Source organism: Capsella rubella, unplaced genomic scaffold (assembly GCF_000375325.1).
Source record: "Capsella rubella cultivar Monte Gargano unplaced genomic scaffold, Caprub1_0 scaffold_6, whole genome shotgun sequence".
In the NCBI taxonomy this organism is placed as follows: Eukaryota; Viridiplantae; Streptophyta; class Magnoliopsida; order Brassicales; family Brassicaceae; genus Capsella; species Capsella rubella.
In genome coordinates this window covers 15194053-15212669 of record NW_006238918.1, presented here as the reverse complement: position 1 = coordinate 15212669, position 18617 = coordinate 15194053, and the positions used below count along the sequence as shown (strand labels likewise).

General features: G+C 38.2%; 5 protein-coding genes, 1 long non-coding RNA gene and 5 other non-coding genes across 15 annotated transcripts; 4 read left to right on the top strand and 7 right to left on the bottom strand.

The window, feature by feature from the left end:
- Positions 1-45: 45 nt before the first annotated feature.
- Positions 46-940, top strand: LOC17883605 (calmodulin-like protein 6). Its single transcript, XM_006286371.2, has one exon. The coding sequence runs from the start codon at positions 228-230 to the stop codon at positions 690-692; it is 465 nt and encodes a 154-aa protein (XP_006286433.1). The 5' UTR covers positions 46-227; the 3' UTR covers positions 693-940.
- Positions 941-1436: 496 nt separating this feature from the next.
- Positions 1437-1529, bottom strand: LOC111830296. Its single transcript, XR_002833680.1, has one exon. It is a non-coding gene; the product is annotated as a small nucleolar RNA Z223 (small nucleolar RNA).
- A 54-nt stretch (positions 1530-1583) lies between these two features.
- On the bottom strand, positions 1584-1677 carry LOC111830258. Its single transcript, XR_002833642.1, has one exon. It is a non-coding gene; the product is annotated as a small nucleolar RNA U36a (small nucleolar RNA).
- Positions 1678-1731: 54 nt separating this feature from the next.
- Positions 1732-1877, bottom strand: LOC111830260. Its single transcript, XR_002833644.1, has one exon. It is a non-coding gene; the product is annotated as a small nucleolar RNA snoR134 (small nucleolar RNA).
- Positions 1878-2193: 316 nt separating this feature from the next.
- On the top strand, positions 2194-4877 carry LOC17881702 (LYR motif-containing protein 4). Of its 4 annotated transcripts, none has more exons than XM_023781463.1 (5): positions 2194-2274; positions 2743-3028; positions 3280-3329; positions 3954-4027; positions 4546-4877. In XM_023781463.1, the coding sequence occupies exons 2-3, from the start codon at positions 2790-2792 to the stop codon at positions 3320-3322; spliced, it is 282 nt and encodes a 93-aa protein (XP_023637231.1). In that variant the 5' UTR covers positions 2194-2274; positions 2743-2789; the 3' UTR covers positions 3323-3329; positions 3954-4027; positions 4546-4877. The 4 variants fall into 4 exon arrangements, with proteins under 4 accessions (XP_023637231.1, XP_023637232.1, XP_023637230.1 ...); XM_023781464.1 differs by having other exon boundaries at positions 3942-4027; XM_023781462.1 differs by having other exon boundaries at positions 3787-4027.
- A 140-nt stretch (positions 4878-5017) lies between these two features.
- On the top strand, positions 5018-6885 carry LOC17883468 (protein TIC 20-IV, chloroplastic). Its single transcript, XM_006288332.2, has 3 exons — positions 5018-5209; positions 5626-5759; positions 5982-6885. The coding sequence occupies exons 1-3, from the start codon at positions 5151-5153 to the stop codon at positions 6641-6643; spliced, it is 855 nt and encodes a 284-aa protein (XP_006288394.1). The 5' UTR covers positions 5018-5150; the 3' UTR covers positions 6644-6885.
- A 331-nt stretch (positions 6886-7216) lies between these two features.
- On the top strand, positions 7217-8406 carry LOC17882882 (syntaxin-123). The gene is made up of 2 exons (XM_006288246.2): positions 7217-7798; positions 7940-8406. The coding sequence occupies exons 1-2, from the start codon at positions 7311-7313 to the stop codon at positions 8367-8369; spliced, it is 918 nt and encodes a 305-aa protein (XP_006288308.1). The 5' UTR covers positions 7217-7310; the 3' UTR covers positions 8370-8406.
- Positions 8407-8500: 94 nt separating this feature from the next.
- On the bottom strand, positions 8501-10957 carry LOC17881458 (beta-glucuronosyltransferase GlcAT14B). 2 transcript variants are annotated; one of them, XM_006287673.2, is made up of 5 exons: positions 10355-10957; positions 9594-10275; positions 9429-9504; positions 9235-9350; positions 8501-9141 (listed from the first exon to the last, which is right to left on the bottom strand). In XM_006287673.2, the coding sequence occupies exons 2-5, from the start codon at positions 10240-10242 to the stop codon at positions 8633-8635; spliced, it is 1350 nt and encodes a 449-aa protein (XP_006287735.1). In that variant the 5' UTR covers positions 10243-10275; positions 10355-10957; the 3' UTR covers positions 8501-8632. The 2 variants fall into 2 exon arrangements, with proteins under 2 accessions (XP_006287735.1, XP_006287734.1); XM_006287672.2 differs by having other exon boundaries at positions 9594-10271.
- A 1912-nt stretch (positions 10958-12869) lies between these two features.
- Positions 12870-12972, bottom strand: LOC111830270. Its single transcript, XR_002833655.1, has one exon. It is a non-coding gene; the product is annotated as a U6 spliceosomal RNA (small nuclear RNA).
- Positions 12973-16337: 3365 nt separating this feature from the next.
- Positions 16338-18070, bottom strand: LOC111830080. Its single transcript, XR_002833335.1, has 2 exons — positions 16863-18070; positions 16338-16774 (listed from the first exon to the last, which is right to left on the bottom strand). It is a non-coding gene; the product is annotated as an uncharacterized LOC111830080 (long non-coding RNA).
- On the bottom strand, positions 17953-18055 carry LOC17882075. Its single transcript, XR_002833654.1, has one exon. It is a non-coding gene; the product is annotated as a U6 spliceosomal RNA (small nuclear RNA).
- Positions 18071-18617: the final 547 nt, after the last annotated feature.

The following is an 18617-nucleotide window of genomic DNA, read 5'->3' as shown; positions in this document are numbered from 1 at the left end:
AGTCTGTATCTATATGTTATTACCTCGAGCTTTTGGCTAAGATTTCTTACCAATTCTCTTGAATACATTCTCCTTAGTTTCTGAAACCTACCCTCATCGGGTCTCCAAGAGGCCAAGAAAGGACCCTCTTTCTCGGTTTCTCGGAGTCTCATCATTCTCTTCTTTTTCACTTTTTCTTCCACCACACGGCAACCTCAAAAAAAAAAGCCCTAGATTTATAAAAAGAAATGGATTCCACGGAGCTAAAACGTGTGTTCCAAATGTTCGACAAGGACGGAGACGGAAGAATCACTACAAAGGAGCTAAACGAGTCATTAAAAAACCTCGGAATCATAATACCAGAAAGCGAGCTAACGCAAATTATCCAAAAGATCGATGTCAATGGTGACGGTTGTGTTGACATTGAAGAGTTTGGAGAGCTATACAAGACGATAATGGTAGGGGATGAGGACGAGGTAGGAGAAGAAGATATGAAGGAAGCGTTCAACGTGTTTGATCGGAACGGAGACGGGTTTATAACGGTGGATGAATTGAAAGCGGTTCTATCTTCCTTGGGACTCAAGCAAGGTAAGACGTTGGAGGATTGTAGGAAGATGATAATGCAAGTGGATGTTGATGGTGACGGTAGGGTTAATTACATGGAGTTTAGACAAATGATGAAAAAGGGTCGTTTCTTTAGCTCATCGAGCTGATAATTACTTTTTAACTGTTTTTACTTACTGTTGATTTTTGTAAGAGTTTGGTTAATTTACTTCATCCAACAATTCTCTTGCGGTTTAGAAAAAAAAACACATAATCTCATAAACGAACTAAATCGATTAGAATTGCGAGCGCATATTGTAAAACTTGTAGTTTCGTCTGTTTAATATGTAATGAGTGATGATGTTTTTGTTTCTATTCACTTAACCTGAATTTCAAACAAGAGCTTTCTCAATACCAGTAAAACAATTACTCTTTTAAGCCAGAAAGACATGGAGGATGAAGCCAAATTTCTCTGATCCCTAAATTTGTAATTCATATACTGATGCAGTCTCGACTTATGAACGTTTACTGAGTCTTATATAGTCTCGACTATTGAACGTTTACAGAGTCTTTCATAAGATTAGTTGAACCGTAACAATATTTTCAATACTGTTCCTACCACCAGTCATATTTGTCCGTTTACTGATTTGGTCCAAAATAAATATGGTGTCTTAGTCCAAAATATGGTGTTTTTAGTTACTCAAATCGCAAGGTCGAAAAACGTATTCACGTAAAGAAAACAAAAACAAGATATAACAGACAAAAGCCTCAGTAAGAATCCATATAGCTTCATAGAAATTGCAGTTTTGCCAAGGGGTTCTCCCTGTAAACAGGGTCTCAGCTCCACTGCACCTCGAAAAAGGATTGTATCATCATAGGCAACATAAGAGTTATTTTTTTAAAAAAACATAAGAAAAGAGCTCAGATTAATATACAGCTTCTTCTATCAAGAATTTTCTGAAGCAGAACTGGCGTAAAGCTGTTAGATTTAATCATCAGTGCTCTCTTCTCATAACAAACAAACACCAAGCAAAAACATAAATCAAAGAAGATACTTTAGATGGCTCATATTAAGAAATTCAACCATTGTTTTCCGTATATACTTCATAGACCAAAATAATCTCAGAAGCGCGGATAATTTTGTAATCATAGCCACCCAAACAAATCCAAAACCCTAATCAATCAAACAAAATAACAATTTACAAAAATAAATCTAGACATTGCTTTGACACAGTTAAGCCGGATTCAAAAAGAGACAGAACTGCAACACGAATGTCAGTTAATTTAGCAGGAGCTTTGGGGCTTATTTCTTCATATCATTGAAATAAATCAGAGTAGCCCGGGGGCTCCTGCAATATCATCAATAAACCCTAAATCTAAGAAAAAGCAATGAAGAACCCTAATTTACAATCTATTGCGAGGCTGTGAATGATTTGGTTATGGATTCAACGCGGCTGTGTTATATAGGGAGAGACTAGAGAGCATGCGTTGATTTAAAAACCCAATAACCCTAAATATACAATGTCGTAACTACCCTTTCCTTCGTCGGTTTAATATTGTTGTATTTGGGCTTTGTTCAAAAGCCCAGCTTTTAATTTCAAAAGGCCGGCCCGAAAAGGCCCGTTTACCAAAATACAAACGTCGGAAACTAATCCCTGTTATCTCGACGAAATTCAAAACCTCTGTATTCTCCGATCTCCGGCGAGAAGATAAATCTGTATTTCTGAGCTTGGTTCTCTTCGCTGTGACACGGTACTCTCATGTCTCCATCTCTTCGATTCAGTATGCGTGAAACTGTTTTTGCTTGTTGTTTGTTTCATTCATCTCTTCGATTCAGTATGCGTAAGGTTTAGTTCCTCAGTTTTGGGATCCTTTGGATGGCTTGATTAGGTTATTGATGTTTCGATTTCTACTCTTTCGTTTCCTGGATTTGTCTTGTGATGGTATCGTTTGGTTCAACATATGGGTAAAGCTTTATACTATGTGAGATGTCGAAACATAAAGCTCTCTGCCCAAATGTTGAAATTGGTTTCTCCTCACTGTTCAAAAGTTAGGTTCTTTAGCTTTATAAATGATGTATCATCCTTAATCCTTTTCACTTTCTATATATCTTTCTTGTTATATGTCAAAGTATGTATTTAGCCCTTATCTTGACTCCTTCTCGTTCTTCCTCGTTGTTGCTCTTTCATTCCTATTAATGTTTTCTTATACTGATTGCAGTTAAGCAGTCTCTTTATAATAAAGGGTTAGTTTCCTCCAATCTTGCAATGGGTTCTAGAAGTGAACTTCTCAGCCTCTGTCGTGCCCTGCTTCGAGCGGGACGTCAATTCCCTCATTACAACCTTAGGGAGTACACTAAGCGAAGGACCATGGATGGCTTCCGCATGAACAAGAATCTCACTGACCAATCCAAGGCGTATGCTGAAGCTAAGGCACAACTTGTGGTTGTTGAGAGGTCGGTCAAGCTTTACTCCTTATATCCTCCTCCCAAGACTAAGAACATCATGTAAGTCAAGCTTCACTAAATGTTTGTTTTGTCATTTCAATATCTTCCAAAGCTATTTGTAATCTTAGATTCCTAAGTACAGAAAGGAAATTTTTAATTATTTTTATCGATATCTTTATGAGGAGGGGAAAGAGAAAAAATAGAGAATATATAAAATTGAACAGAAGGTGCAGTATAAGTAATGGTGCAATAGCTTGTCAAAGTTACTTGCACATAAAGATACGAAACTTATTGAGGATGAAATGATGCAGGGTTTGGCGGCGACCACTGACCGTTGCTCTCTTACCTATCTAGCCTTCAGGTTCCTTCATTTTTTCTTTCTTTCAATTTAACCATGGCATATTAATTAATTAGCTACAAAATCCATGTAGTTTCGAATAATTTTACTAATGCATGCAGAGAATGAACTAAGTATATGACATCAGAATGGGGTCTAGCTAGATTGCCTTTAAGTTCTAACCTTACATCACTAATTATATGTCAAGTTGTGTCGACTGAGAAATTCCTCTTTGCTAGTCTGTATCATGTGATTTTGTTATATCCAGTTTCTTTTTGGGTTTTTTTATATATGTTAAATTTTGTAGAGTTCCTATTAGAGAATTCTAATCCTGCTATCACAGTCCTTATTGCATTAATAGTGTTTTTTCACATATAAAGAATGATAGGTCGATGTATTTTTGTGGTCATAATATAACTGTCTTACAATTTTGGAGCTGTATTTGCGTTGATTACTTGTCTCTCTGTTGGATCATACATAGTTTTCACACTGGCTGTGACGCAGAGGAGAACCAAGTTTTGGAAAAGTGATCAACAAAGCTGATAATTATGCTAGCACAAGAGCTATTGATTCTCTTATAAAATACGGAACTGTTAAGTATCCAACCTTGGAATTGAATTTAATGAAGTATTCCAGGTTTGTTTTCAGGCTGTTGCTGGGCTTGCAGCTGATGGGAGGAAAATTGTTGCCCGCACAAAATCTGAAGCAAAAAGCTTTGAGAGGTACCAATGAAAACATCAGTAGCTTCTGTTCTTTAAGTTGCATTGTAGATTAATTACTCTGAAAAGAAATGTTTTACTCCTATAGCTTAGGGGAACTTTGCTTTGTATAGTTTTGTTCTTCATTGAGTCTCTGAAACTTTTATGTGGTGATTGGAATCATTATGCTTGAGATCTTATCATTTTCTTAGCTATATGAATTGGTTTAGTGAAGATTTGCAGGGCACTACTGATTAATGTTTTGATCTAATTTTGAATGTTATCGGAACAATGGCCATATGAAGCATCTACCATTTTTTAAAAATGTTTGTATATGTTTTAGACACTGAATATATCTCTCATGTTTAAATGTCCTTATCCTGTGGAGATGGTAAGGATGTTCAACTTTAGTGACAAAGTTATAGAGTAGGTATGTTCGCTTGTCTCCAAGTCTTTGTTCTTAATTGAAACCATTCTATAAGATATATTTGTAATTGACATTTGTGGACACTGCGTCTGTGTGTTCCTTTTCTCGTGCGCAGGATCATGCAGTCATCTAGAACCGAGCTCTTGTCAGCCAAAATTGTATCTCCTGAAGAAAATTATCAACAAGGAGGAGTTTGTAACACTGAGAACAATATCAATGCAAGTTGCTAACCCATACCTGCTATCCAACTAATTATATAATCTGCTACATTCGTTCTAAGCTAGATACCTATAGCTGCGTGAACTTTCTCTAGTCGTTTAATGTGTTTTGGTAATAATGAACAAAAAAACTCTTTGTAAAAATCGCTTGACATTGATCTGCATCTTCTCAGCTGTAAATTAGTATGTGTATATATTTTTGAAAATTACGTTTGGTTTTTAAACAAAATACATAGGACTACGAATTTTAACAGGCCTAATTTGTGACATATGGGCTATTATTGAAAGCCCAATAAGGTAGAGTACTTCACTTAACCGACCTAAAAAAGAAAATAGCCACCTTTATCAGAATCAGGTGGCTTCATATTTCTTGCACGTGAAGTTTACTCTCTACTCCTCACCGGTTTTGATTTGTTTTTTTTTTCTCTTAATTTTTGATTTTTCTTTTGTTTTATAACATCGAAACCCTAAAGCTCGGAAGGTTCTCGCCGGAGAAAAAATTATGCAGGGTTTGGCGGCGACTACCACCAACCATGGCTCTCTCACCTTCCTCGCTCCCAGGTTCCCCTCTCTGATATGATCAACTCAATTCTTTCGTTGATCCTTCTATCTCTCTGCGTTTTCTGGGTTCTCCCTTCTCCGATTTCGGAGTTGCTCTTTCTTTTGATGTTTTTTTTGTTGCATAGGATGATTCTAATTAGGAGTATTCGATTTCTATGATCTTATATATGTTTGATTTTGGCTCTGCCCTGTTTGAATCGTCAAATTCAATGAACTTTCAGATCAGTTTGTGTATAAATTCTTGAGATTTCGGTTTGACTTTGCTGGTGACAAAATCTGGACTTGGGGTTTAAATTGTCAAGAATTGGGTCATTTGCGTTCTCCAGTTTTTTTTTTTAAGTGTTTTGATGTTCGATGCTTCACATAGTTTTGATGCTTTTGGTTCCTTTTCGTGACCTTCATGATTTGTAAAGCAGGAACCATAGTCCAATTTTGAAGAATGTTGTGAATCCAAGGGTCTTCTTCCCCAACGCTGATTCATCTGCAAAACTAAGATTTTCAGCAAGTTCAGTTTCACTGAGGTGTCCCCAAAAGATTGCTCCTCTTACAGGTATTATTTAGATTCAAGTTGGTTCTTTTTTTAACCATGTATGAATAGCAACAAAACCCATCAGACATGATCCTTACTTGAGTTGTTGAAAATTGATTAGCTCATCATAATCAACTTTACCAGAAAAGGACATTTTTAACCGTTTTATCATGGCTTTGAGACTTGGCAACTAATTGCTTTGTTCTTTGTGATTTAACTGATCCGAACTGCTAAATTCTGCAGCAACTGCATCTACGGACTTTGCAGCAGCAGCAAAATCATCCAACCAGCTGTTTGGTCATGGCTTGCCATCATTAGCTCCTGGTTTGAGAAGACACCGGAGACCAATAGAGCCTGCAAGAGTGGCCAAAGATGATTTCTTTAAAATCAAACTGCCTAGAATTGCAGAGAGACCTGAATGGTGGTGGAGGACATTGGCTTGTGTTCCTTATTTGATATCCCTCCAAATATCTGATGTTGGGTACTATGTCCAACCGTTTCTAGAAAAGCATGATGCGATTGGAGACATGATATATTTCATCCCGGGAGCGATAAACAGGTGGCCTACGTGGTTCTTCATGGCCTACTGCTACTTGGGTTATACATTTGTGGTGAAGGAGAAGAGGCTGCCTCATTACTTGAGGTTTCACATGATGATGGGTATGCTTCTTGAAACAGCTCTTCAGGTCATATGGTGCACGAGCAATTTCTTCCCGCTAATTCATTTCAAAGGACGGTTTGGGATGTATTATTGGATGGCCATAGGATTCACCTACATATTATTGCTTCTTGAATGCATACGGTGCGCCCTTGCTGGAGTCTATGCTCAGATTCCTTTCATAACCGATGCTGCTTCCATTCACACCCTTTTTAACTTGGGAGGTTTTCAGAGACCACTCAGGTGAAAATAGGGACAAGTCTTATTCTTAATCTTCCGCAGGAGCTTTTTATGTCATATCGATTCAGTCTGTACTCTTATGTGAAGTCTTTTAGCTTAGAGTGGTAGTATTCATGTGTAAAACAGAACTCTCTACGAGAGCAGCTTGAATCAATGACGTTACAGCCGAATAATCTGGTCAGACTTGTCCATGATTATGCAGATATCAACAATAATGAATTGAATTCACAGGTTTGGTTGGTTTGCAGATTTAAATACTTTTAACAACTTGTTTTCAATCATAGTTTTAAAGCCTACTAGACAATTGGTAAATTCCTCATAAAAGCCTCAAGGTCCACTCCTTTAATTGCATTGAAATTTTCCACAGAACTTAAAAAAAGTTATAGTTAATGGAGACCACGTCTCCGCAACATGGTACCAACCAAATCACAATGTCGTAGTGATTACATTCCATCTTCTTAACAAAGTCTTCCTTGGTCTTTAGACCCTCTTGACTGGTTCTAAACACACAGCTCATACAATGTTATCTATTTAGTATTTTTTCACATTCGTTTTCAGACATCTCTGAAAGGTCTCTCTAGCTTAATGTCAACCATCTGAACCACCATAATGTTCCTCTGTTCATTTTCAGGAAATTAAAATCCTTTTTTTATATCTATTTCTTGATTGTCACCATGAACGATCTAATCTCAAGCTCATTCAAGAGATACACAGACTTGAACCATCAAGTCCAACTCGATGACATCGAATCTCAAAATGCTTCTCTCGACTCAGGCAACCTCGATGAGTTCTTCGGATACGTTGAGAGTGTTAAAGAAGACATGAAAGCTGTCGATGAGATTCATAAGCGTCTCCAAGACGCTAACGAAGAGTCCAAGACCGTACACGACTCCAAGGCCGTTAAAAAGCTTCGTGCTCGTATGGATTCGAGTGTTACAGAGGTCTTGAAACGTGTCAAGATGATAAAGTCAAAGCTTGTGGCTTTGGAGAAATCAAATGCTGCGCAGAGGAAAGTCTCTGGCTGTGGTCCTGGATCTTCTGCTGATCGGACCAGAACATCGGTGGTTAGTGGGTTGGGGAAGAAGCTCAAAGACATGATGGATGATTTTCAGAGACTACGATCCAAAATGGCTTCTGAGTATAAAGAAACAGTCGAGAGACGGTAAATTTTATATGATCTCTTACTTCTTTTTCTTTCATTTGGTCATTACTCTGAATCAACAAATACTTTCCACACAAAAAAGTTTGATCTTTAGAACTAAGTGATAGTAAAGTTTTGTGTGTTTTGGTTGGATCTTTGAAGATACTTCACTGTAACGGGGCAGAAAGCAGATGAAGAGACGGTGGAGAAGCTAATATCGAGCGGAGAGAGCGAACGATTTCTCCAAAAAGCCATACAAGAGCAAGGCCGTGGACAGATTATGGACACATTATCAGAAATTCAAGAACGACACGACACAGTTAAGGAGATAGAACGGAGTCTGTTAGAGCTGCACCAAGTGTTCCTCGACATGGCTGCTCTTGTGGAAGCTCAAGGGAATATGCTCAATGACATCGAATCAAATGTCTCAAAGGCGAGCTCTTTCGTCATGAGAGGGACTGATCAGTTGCATGGGGCTAAAGAACTTCAGAAGAACTCAAGGAAATGGACTTGTATCGCCATTATTCTCGCTATCATACTTGTTATTGTGATTCTTTTCCCGATCCTCTTTACAACTGTACTTAAACCTTGAATTTCAAAAGGAAACATATTGTTTTCTTCAAACTCTTTTTTGTTAGAGCCCTTTCAATTTCTTGTATTGAATCCAGAGCTGAAGCAAGAGTTTAATTTTGAAGCTCCGTCTACATACTCTTGCTATTGTAATTGCGTTTATATCGATCTTTTTTACTGACACAAATCGTTTTGTTTAACATTGTATGGAACCCTATGACCTATGAGTACAACTAAAACAAAAATGAATGTACAATTTGTTGTTTAGCTTGAAACCATTACCTCTTATGAACATTGTTTTCTTCTAAACTCATCAGATAAAAGTGTCTGAACAAGTTCCATTAATCTCTCAGCACCAGGTCCTGGTTTCAAAACTGAGTTATCCCCTCGAACAGAGCACGGGTCAGCGCCGTTTTCCGAGGTACCAATGCACCAAGCTCCTGAGGAAAACTGGTGAGTGCGACCTAAGAGCTCTCTATCGATCTTGTCTAGTACAGGATCGTTCTTGTGGAACTTTCGAGCAAAGGAGGCATTGCTTTTAACCATATTGTCGAAATCCTTCATTGAAAGAGAATTTGGGTGTTGCTTTGGAGGATAGTCCCAAGCAATGTAGTGCAGGTCATGACCAATAGCTGTGCTCTTGAACTCTTCGGTGTTGCATATGAGTGTGTGGAAATATCCTTCTGGAGAGGATACAAAGTTGGCGTAGTACATTAACATTGTCCTCGGGAAATTATCCCATCCCAAGATTGAGTATTCAAGAAAAGACCTGGTCAGAACTACCCACGCTGAGCCTGAAAGATTAAAGACAAGACAGATAAGTAAACCATCTCTCTTTCATCCATAAGACCAGTTTATGTAATGTCGAGTTGAAGATGGTAGCTAACCTGTGAACAGCTTGAAAGCTGTAGGAAGTGAACGGTGTTGAGTAGTCCAAGCAATTTCAGTTTTCTTTGACAAGTATAAGCCAGGATCAACAATGATTGATTTGGCCCTCTGGTTCCTGCAACATGAGAAGCAAATCTTATACATCCCTGTTTTGAATTTTCAGTCCCTGCAAACTATAGCAGTTTCTACTTACAGTTTCCACCCGGTAAGCTTCATATGCTCAATGAAATTGACACTCCGAGACAAATTTGAGAAGACATACAACAAATCTGCAAGAAACACATCAGTACTATATATCAAAGACCAAAACAGAAATCACTAAATCCAATATAAAGGCATTTGATTTGAGTTAACTAACCATCTTGTGTGACGAGAGGATAATCCGAGGCACTAAGGTTGAGGAACCAATCCCAATCCAAGCTTTCTTTAAGCAAAATGGCCACGGCCTGAAGCGTACAAGCAATCATTGTAGGGCCTTTATAAGTAACCAGATTAGACTGAGACATAACACGAACGTTCTCGACTTCACGAAAAGTCGAATCACTCCTCACAGACATTGCTAGCTCAAGCCTTTCCTTAGGTGGAGCTTCAAGGTCTAAATGCAGAATATACTGATTTCTTGGATGATACACAGCTTGCAAAGTCCTCATCATCCTATGACTATCACCTTTCGTCCCAGAGATCAGATAAGCTAATTTAGGAACCTCTGAAGAATTTGAATCACCCGTCGAATTCAAAGACTTTCTAAAATGTGATTCTACAAAGTAATCTTTTAATTCTTCAGAGACACTATCAAAAGACAATGGTTCTTCTTCCACATAAGAACTGTCGAACTGAACATAAAGGACAGACATTAAGAGAGTAACCGACAAAACCAAGCTCGCTAGAAACGGGAACATCCAGTTTCTATCTCTGAAAACCCTGAACCCTGAATGTGAACTAACGTGTCTCTTCACCCTCGTTAATGGGTCTCTCATCCAAATCAGCTTCCTATACACTTTCTTCATCCCCCCAAGGATACAGAAGTTTTGCCTATCTATCTTATTCAGACAAAGAGATCAAAATCAAAGTCTTAATCTTTTGTACAAATAAAGACACTAAAGAGTTGATAGAAATTACCAGAAACCCGACGCAATAGAGATTTTTTGCAGCAAAGTTTCAGAATTTGGGCAACTTGAAACGAAAGTGACAAAACCACAACCAAAAGCTAATAAATAGAAGACGAAAGTTGATAAGAACACCAACAACCAATGCACCAACCGAATAAAAAGAAAAGGTTTTTCTTTTTTTTTACTACTGTTTATTGCTTTTAGCATGGCAGCGAAGAAAAAGCTTGTTTAGTCCTAAGCTGAGGTCAGATCTAATAACTTAAATCGGAGTTTCAGGAACAGAACAATCAACTATGCTTAAGGTTTAAGTCTTGTATCCTTTAAAACAAAAACAAAAAAAAAAACATAACAAGACAAGTCCTTTGGACTAAGACAGATGCTGCAGATCAAATTAGGGAAAAAGCATTAAGAGTTCTCAAAAGGTTTTGCAGACAAAGACAAGATGATCATGACTGAGACAGAAAGAGAGAGAAAGGTTTCATTTTCTTCGGCAAATGAAACTGATTTTGGGGTTATAGATTCGGAGCGGTCTGAACTCTGAAGGGAGAAATGAGAAACCGAAGGCGTTGGTAACAGAGACAAAGTGATTAATTTTTAAATTCAGTGTTTTCCGTAGAGAGATACCTTAAAATGTTGGCAAAATCAATCTGATTAAAATTAATTATCATGTCTTTTTCTTTTTCTTTGATTATAGATTAAATCCCTAATGTTGGAATAGTTTGGTTTTAAAGTAAAACGTTGAAGCTGGACACAGTTCACATGCGCTGAATAACTTAAACGGAATCAGAAGGCGCGTGACCGTTCACTCGCTTAAAACTATCGCTGCTTTTTGTGGCCGGACCGGTGAATTTGTTTGGCGATACAGAATCGTACGACAACGTTAAAAAAAAAAAACTTTTCACTTAAAAATCTTAAAATTTTCTTCATTCGATTAGGAAATACTGATGGGTCATTTAAAAGAAATATTCAAAATGTTAGTAGATCTTTGAGCAAAACAATAATCAGCATTTTATTTACGGATATCAAAATAATCAAAATCACGTTTTGTGAAAGAATGCAAGTTAGAACCAAAGTTGAAAATCATGTCAACTGCTCTGCCAATCTTGACTTTGGTCCGAAGACGGTCCAACATTACACCCCAAGTGTTGGTTGTTGCCTTTGAGACTGAAGTTGCATCATTTGTTCGTTGATTAAGCTAAGGCCATGGTTCTGCTGCTAGCTGCTGCATTGAGAGAAGTTTGGTGAATCATTGGGAGAAGCTTGCAGATTGAACTAGCTTACAACAAATGTTCATGGCCAACTTGGTGTTATAGATAACATCCTAACACTCAAGAATTGCTCCTGCAGGTACATCATTGGATCTAGACTTGGGGATAGATAGGAAGAAAATGTCAATATGATTCTGCAGACTGGTCTCAGGTATCATGACTTGCTGCAACTCACCTGACTCACAAGGCTAAACCACATCTCAAAACTCATAAGTTTGTGAAGAGTGATTTGAATCCAACAGAATAGTTCTACTTAAATAACAAGGTAAACTAAAGTCTGAGACAAGTACGCTCAGGTCCTCCTTCAACGAGAACATAAACAAACTTTTTGGATGATTCAAAGACCTTATGGAATGTAATAAACAAACTTCTTGGATGATTCAAAGACCTTATGGAATGTAATTCTACAAAGTAATCATGTAACTAACATTTATCTATTGACAATTGATCCACTCCACATAAGAACCATATATCCAGTAAAATTGTCAAAACTCTCTAATAATGGTGCACAACAATTTTCTCTGAAAATCCTATTATGTCTCTTGTGTCCCTCCCTGATCTAGACCAGCTTTCTATGCATTTTCCACATCCCTTAAAAGTTAAAACCCTATTACCATCCAATGAATGAAATTGTCTCTTTAACACATAACCAACAATGAAATCTTGATCTTATTTTGTACACATAAACACTGGACATTGCTAAGAGCTTCACTAAAACCAAAACTTCAGAAACTCAAGAGTCTCCAGAACTAGAAAAGGAAATGGACACAATAGAGAGAATTGACGAAACTTACAAACTTGAAAATCCCAATAGTACACCAAACATCAGAGAAGAACATTTTTTTTCTTTTTGTCGCCATCAGAGAAGAACATTAGAGTTGTAATGGAAAACACATTAAACAACGAACATCAAAACAGCAAGCCCGCAACAACAGATCGATGGTTTCAGTAGACAACCAACATCAAAGCTGCAAGCATGCATTAGAGTTGTAATGGAAAACACATTAAACAACGAACATCAAAACAACAAGCCCGCAACAACAGATCGATGGTTTCAGTAGACAACCAACATCAAAGCTGGAAGCATGCAACTACAGAGAGATCTAAGGTTTCATCAGAATTTTTTGAAAAAAAAAAAATTTGGACCATTTCTCGATTTGGACCATTTTTCGATGGTTTCAGTAGACAACCAACATCAAAGCTGCAAGCATGCAACTACAGAGAGATCTAAGGTTTCATCAGAATTTTTTGAAAAAAAAAAATTTGGACTATTTCTCGATTTGTGCGTGTCATCCTTGCGCAGGGGCCATGCTAATCTTCTCTGTATCGTTCCAATTTTATCGGATGCCCCCGAAGGGGCAATAACTTGTTCGACTGTAACGCTATATAAACACAGCTTCTTCTCTTGTTCTACTGCGATGTGGGACTTTTAAAGCTTCTTCTCTTGTTCTACTGCGATGTGGGACTTTTAAAACTGTTTCACAGCTTAAATGGGCCTTTTCTCATTCTTTTTCAGCTCATTAACATTATTGACCATATACTTAAAAGGCCCAATATTTAAACAAAAACGAAGATTTATTTAAGATTCATGTTGCTTTCTGAGTCGCACGATCTGTGACGTAGCAATATCAAAGGAGAGAATAAAACTCAAATTTTGGCGGTTAGAAAGCGAAATTAACAGTTTTGAATCAGAAAAGTCTTTATGACGACATAACACACGTGGCATCATCTACGGAGAAGAAATCGTTAACCGTAAATAACCAAATCGTTGAAATCGTTGAAATCCCTAAATCAAACCAAACCCAGTCTCCATAGTTGTTTGCTTCGACCAAACCCAGGCTTAGAACATAATCTTTCTCCGTCATCTCTCAGCTCCCTCTCTCTCTTTCTAACACAGATTATTTTTTAAACCCATTACGCGATCTCCGTCTCGTTTTATCAGCTCTGTTTTATTCTCTTCTTCTGCTTCTGAGTGAGGAGTGAATCTGATGTTGTTCTAATATCACAATTTTACAAAACATTTGATATCTCTGTGAGTCTCATTCGATGTTAGTCAAAACTGGGCAATTGTAAAAAGAGAATCTTTATTAATACTAGATTGATCTTTCATTTAAAAAGATTGAAATGGACTCCCTTTTTTAAAAAAAATTGGAGATGAGAAACGATTTGCTAACTACAGGATTGAGAAGATGAAGGCTTCTTCCAACAGCTTATTTTCATTTTGATTTCCAGACTTTTGAATAGAACTTTGGCTCAACAGTTAATAGACGTTTCTGAATCCTTAGGAGATTACACTAAATGGGGCATTAAAAAAAAGACAACTTTTCAGACTAGTAGAGTGCTGAACTTCTAGTATCATAATGAAGAAAACTTTGGTAAAACTCTTTGCTTGTTCCAGACTTTTTCTATACCAAACATTTGCTAGGTAACAAGTATAAATCTGAGAGAGTTTTGGTAGAAAAGAAATACTTAGAGAACATGTCAACTGTCGAGAATCGTTTTACCTAGGCTGCTGCTGATCTCCACCTTGTTCAGAAGACGCTGGACCGTCAACCTCCTGAGATTGTGTTGGCTGCTGCTGATCTCCACCTTGTTCAGAAGACGCTGGACCGTCAACCTCCTGAGATTGTGTTGGCTGCTGCTGATCTCCACCTTGTTCAGAAGACGCTGGACCGTGAACCTCCTCAGCCTGCATTTGCTGTTGCGTTTGAATATGAAGTTGCACCAGATGATTTACCACAGGCCCTGGTGAAACCACCAACGCAGTATCTAAGAGCAAGAAAAAGTCTTGTTGTAGGTTTAAATGGTCCCCATTCCCAAGTACAGCAACTGATCTTGGCAGTCCATCTGGTGATATTGTAGTAAACACATCTTCACTTCTGAATTGCGGCATTCTCAGGTTTAGAGGGTTGGCCGCCTCTGGACGTTGATATGGGTACATCACTGGATTTGGTACACAGTATATTGGCCTCATTCCCACTCTTTGTTCAGCTACAGGCCACTCTCTATCCGTCGGAGACAGAAATGGATCCAGGATTGGCGTCATTTGAAAGTTTGGTAGCTGGTAAAGTACATGCCATGGGATAAACCTCGAACCCCCCATTGGATGTTGTTGATATGTGTTCTGACCTCTCCATGGTGCAGATGCAGGCCCTCGATTAAACATCTGATTTTGCATTGGGACGAAAATGGGAATGTGGCTAGGCATCGGATTCTGATGATATGTGTTATGTGGTCTCCATGATGAAGGCCCTCCAAGAAACATCTGATTTTGCATTGGGACGAACATGGAAATCTGGTTAGCCATCGGTTGCTGCTGATATGTGTTATGTGGTCTCCATGATGCAGGCCCTCTATTGAACATCTGAGGTTGCATTGGGACGAACATGGGAATCTGGTTAGCCATCGGATGCTGTTGATATGTGTTACGTGGTCTCCATAATGCAGGCCCTCCAAGAAACATCTGAGGTTGCATTGGGACGAACATGGGAATCTGGTTAGCCATCGGACGCTGCTGACATGTGTTACGTGGTCTCCATAATGCAGGCCCTCCATTAAACATCTGAGGTTGCATTGGGACTACTATGGGAATATGGTTAGCCATCGGAAAGAGTTGCGGCTGCATACCAAGAGGTCGCATGAAATTGTACTGATAACTTGCTGCAGGCAATGCTGATCCATGGTGTGGTCTTGTGCGTTGCTGCTGTGGGTTCATCCTTTGACCAATCCTAGCAATCTGATCAACCCTTGGATTCTGATGTGAAGGCTGAGTAACATTTTGTCGAGGAGGAATCAACAATGGAGACGTATCAGAGTCAGAACGATGAGGCTGAATAACAAGACTACTGGATCCAACAATCTCTTCAGGAAGCTGAGTAACAAGACTACTACTGGTTTCTTCATCGCTCTGCATTTGTAACCAAGATTCCACATTTAAGCATTTATCTTACGTACTTGCAAATTAAGTAAACTGGAAAGAGTATCTACGCAGTTCACATTTACCTTAGGCTCATTTTCATCATCGCCATCATCTTCTTCAGCTACTCTATTTATCTCTCCGGTCTCACTACTTTCACCGTTTCTTGAAGAAGGAGATGAATCTGTTTTCTTGTTGGCTTCATTAATGGCGGAACAAAAAGCAGGCACAACAGAGGCAATTGGCGTAGCATCTTCTGAGTCATTCACTTTTGGTTCCTGAGCGGCACCATCATCACATATCCCCGTATTCAAGCCTTCTTGAGGATTAGTATCTTCCATCTTGGGATCATCACCATCATTGCGATCGTCTTCTTTATCTACCATCCTTGTCTCGCCAGTTTCACTACCGTCTTGGTTTCTTGAAGAAGAAGCAAATGTTCTCTTGCTTGCTTCAGTAATGGCGGAAGAAGAGCCATGCACAACAGAGTCAGAGCCAACAGGCGAAGAATCTTCACAGTGGTTCACTTGTGGTTCTTGAGCGAAACCTTCATCACAAAACTCCATATTCAAATCTTCCATCTTGGGATCATCTTGATCGATAAACTCAGACATGTCGAGAGCGAAAGCTAGAAAGAGAAGCAGAGGAATTAGCGAAAATAGGAAAATGAAAGAAATTTAACGAAGCATTTAGTATTTAAATCCCGAGTCCTCGCTCTCTCTATCTCTCCACTTGCGGTTTCTACGTGTGTAAAAAGTACAATTGCATAAACCGGATCCGTTTGGTTCGGTTAAGTCCGGTTGGTCAAATGAGATGAATTAACAAATTTCACACAGCTTAAAAGATTACAAACACAGAGCAAGTTGTCCAAACTTTAGAAATACAAACAATTTCAACGAATTTTGTAAACACACCATTTTACAGTAGAAGGAACCTTTTAAAGAACAAAGATTACAAAGCAGAGACTGATTCAAGATTTCTCAAAAACTGAAATCCCCCACCAATTGAAAGCAAGCACATATCTTCTCCTCTAGAGCCAATTCACAAGACTCACTAAACCTTTTTTTTAAGCTGCAAAATCAACTTAAGCTCATCCAAAGGTTATGACTCTTTTTATGTTTTTTCTTTAGTTCCCCTTTGTTGTTGTTGACTTGTGATTGTTGTGACTGAGAACTGTACTTCTCCTTCTCTGCTGTTCAGTAGATTCCTAAGTCTGCTCCATATCTATGAGAGGCTAGTAGTTGCCCTGATAAATGGAGTTACTTTTATTGGGATCTTGAAGACTGAAAAGGAGAAACTATAAGAACCAAGCTCTTTGGGCTTTAGCAGTTTACCTGAGTCACAGGGCCAAACCACAATCTGAGACAAGATGTTCAGATCGTCGTCAAGTAAGACATTGGCTAACTTCGACTTGAGAAAAGACCTTGCAAGAATTTATCTACAAGTTTACTACTACACTGTCAGTGACCTCTCTGCACTCACATGGCTTAAGACACTAAAGATGTTATGCAAGTCTATCATCAAGTAAAAACATTAGGCTAACTTCTTGGATGGGTACACAGCTTCAAATGCTCTCACATTCCCTGTCAATTCAAAAATCTTTCAAATGTTACGCTACTAAGTAATCACTTGTTTCTTCAGAGTTTAAAGCTGAAACATAATCTAACAGCAATCATAAGAACCTACATTAAAGAGTAACCAAAATTTGCTAGAAATGGGGTGAAAACTGACAATACTTAAACCCCTATATACTTTCCTCATTCCCTAAGACCAAATTTCCCAACCAATGAGTGAATTAGATTCAGACAGGTGCACAAATTTCCAGAGAAGAGATCGAAATTTTTTCTCTGTAACACCTACTCAGCATTAAAGTATTGATCTTTTGTACACATAAACACATAACACTCTGAAGAGAAATGATTGACCAAAACCAATTCAAGGATTACAATACAAGACATTTGAGAAACTCAGTATCTTCACAATCCGAAAAGGAAATAGACCCAATAGAGGTTTCGTTGCATAGTTGGGGAAAATTCAACGGAAATTACAAAACTCCCAATTGTCAAGTAATAGAAGATCAAATTTAAAGTTGATCAAATCAATTAAAAAACCAATGCACCAGCCGCAAAAGAAAAGAGCTTGTTTAGTCCTACACTTAATCAAATGTAATGACCTAATCGAGTTGAAGAATCGAACTGAGGACAAAAGACAATGCTAAAGTCTCACTCTTTTAAGCTTGAAGATAACATAAATAGACAAGCCCTTTGAGAACGAGCAATGCAAGTTAGAATAAAAGAGAGTTAAAAAAAAAAACTTATCAGAAATGGAAGCAAAATCTAATCGGACGAAAGAACAGCAAAACTCTGCGACAACGAAAATTATTTGGAATCTAAGGTAGGGTTCATCATAATTTTTAGGAAAAAAAAAAATTTGGACCATTTCTCGATTTGTGCGTGTCATCCTTGCGCAGGGGCCATGCTAATCTTCTCTGTATCGTTCCAATTTTATCGGATGTCCCCGAAGGGACAATCACTTGTTCGACTCTAACGCTTTATAAACGTAGCTTCTTCTCCTGTTCTGCTACGATGTGGGACTTTCGAACATTATTTCACAGCTTAAATGGGCTCGTTTATTAGAAAAAGGCCCATTAACATAAATTAAATGGATTATTCGTAGAGATTGAGAAAACGACGCCGTTAGTTTATTAACAAGAGCTTTGAACAGTCTTCAAAATCATGTCAAGCATAGCATAAGACTGCTCTTTTAAATTAGACCTCCCCTACGTCCACACTGACCTTCTACCACCAAATGGATGCTGCGCTACAAATGTGGATACACGTCTTGAGATGTAAAAAAACTTGGGAAGCAAGAAGATTGGGATCGAGATGGGGACTTGGTGGATTGGGAGAAGAATCTTGCTACCTAATAAGTTGAGAAAACTTATTCTGACCTACAACTATAGTCTATAAGTAAGGCTTCTGAAAGATGAATAATCTGTTGTTGTATTGGATAAGGATGACGATACTGTCATACTGGTTTTGAAAACGGAAACGTTTCTGCTTCTGATCTTTTCAGAGACACTCACTCTG

What these genes read in the sequence shown, in the direction of transcription:
- LOC17883605 (XM_006286371.2), top strand. Translation starts at nt 228, where the DNA reads ATGGATTCCACGGAGCTAAAACGTGTGTTCCAAATGTTCGACAAGGAC.
- LOC17881702 (XM_023781463.1), top strand. Translation starts at nt 2,790, where the DNA reads ATGGGTTCTAGAAGTGAACTTCTCAGCCTCTGTCGTGCCCTGCTTCGA. An exon ending in CCCAAGACTAAGAACATCAT is followed by an intron (nt 3,029 to 3,279) that starts GTAAGTCAAGCT and finishes GAAATGATGCAG; the next exon opens with GGTTTGGCGGCGACCACTGA.
- LOC17883468 (XM_006288332.2), top strand. Translation starts at nt 5,151, where the DNA reads ATGCAGGGTTTGGCGGCGACTACCACCAACCATGGCTCTCTCACCTTC. An exon ending in CTCACCTTCCTCGCTCCCAG is followed by an intron (nt 5,210 to 5,625) that starts GTTCCCCTCTCT and finishes TTTGTAAAGCAG; the next exon opens with GAACCATAGTCCAATTTTGA. An exon ending in AAAGATTGCTCCTCTTACAG is followed by an intron (nt 5,760 to 5,981) that starts GTATTATTTAGA and finishes TAAATTCTGCAG; the next exon opens with CAACTGCATCTACGGACTTT.
- LOC17882882 (XM_006288246.2), top strand. Translation starts at nt 7,311, where the DNA reads ATGAACGATCTAATCTCAAGCTCATTCAAGAGATACACAGACTTGAAC. An exon ending in AAAGAAACAGTCGAGAGACG is followed by an intron (nt 7,799 to 7,939) that starts GTAAATTTTATA and finishes GGATCTTTGAAG; the next exon opens with ATACTTCACTGTAACGGGGC.
- LOC17881458 (XM_006287673.2), bottom strand. Translation starts at nt 10,242, where the DNA reads ATGAAGAAAGTGTATAGGAAGCTGATTTGGATGAGAGACCCATTAACG. An exon ending in TCCTCTCGTCACACAAGATG is followed by an intron (nt 9,505 to 9,593) that starts GTTAGTTAACTC and finishes TGTTTCTTGCAG; the next exon opens with ATTTGTTGTATGTCTTCTCA. An exon ending in AAGCTTACCGGGTGGAAACT is followed by an intron (nt 9,351 to 9,428) that starts GTAAGTAGAAAC and finishes CTCATGTTGCAG; the next exon opens with GAACCAGAGGGCCAAATCAA.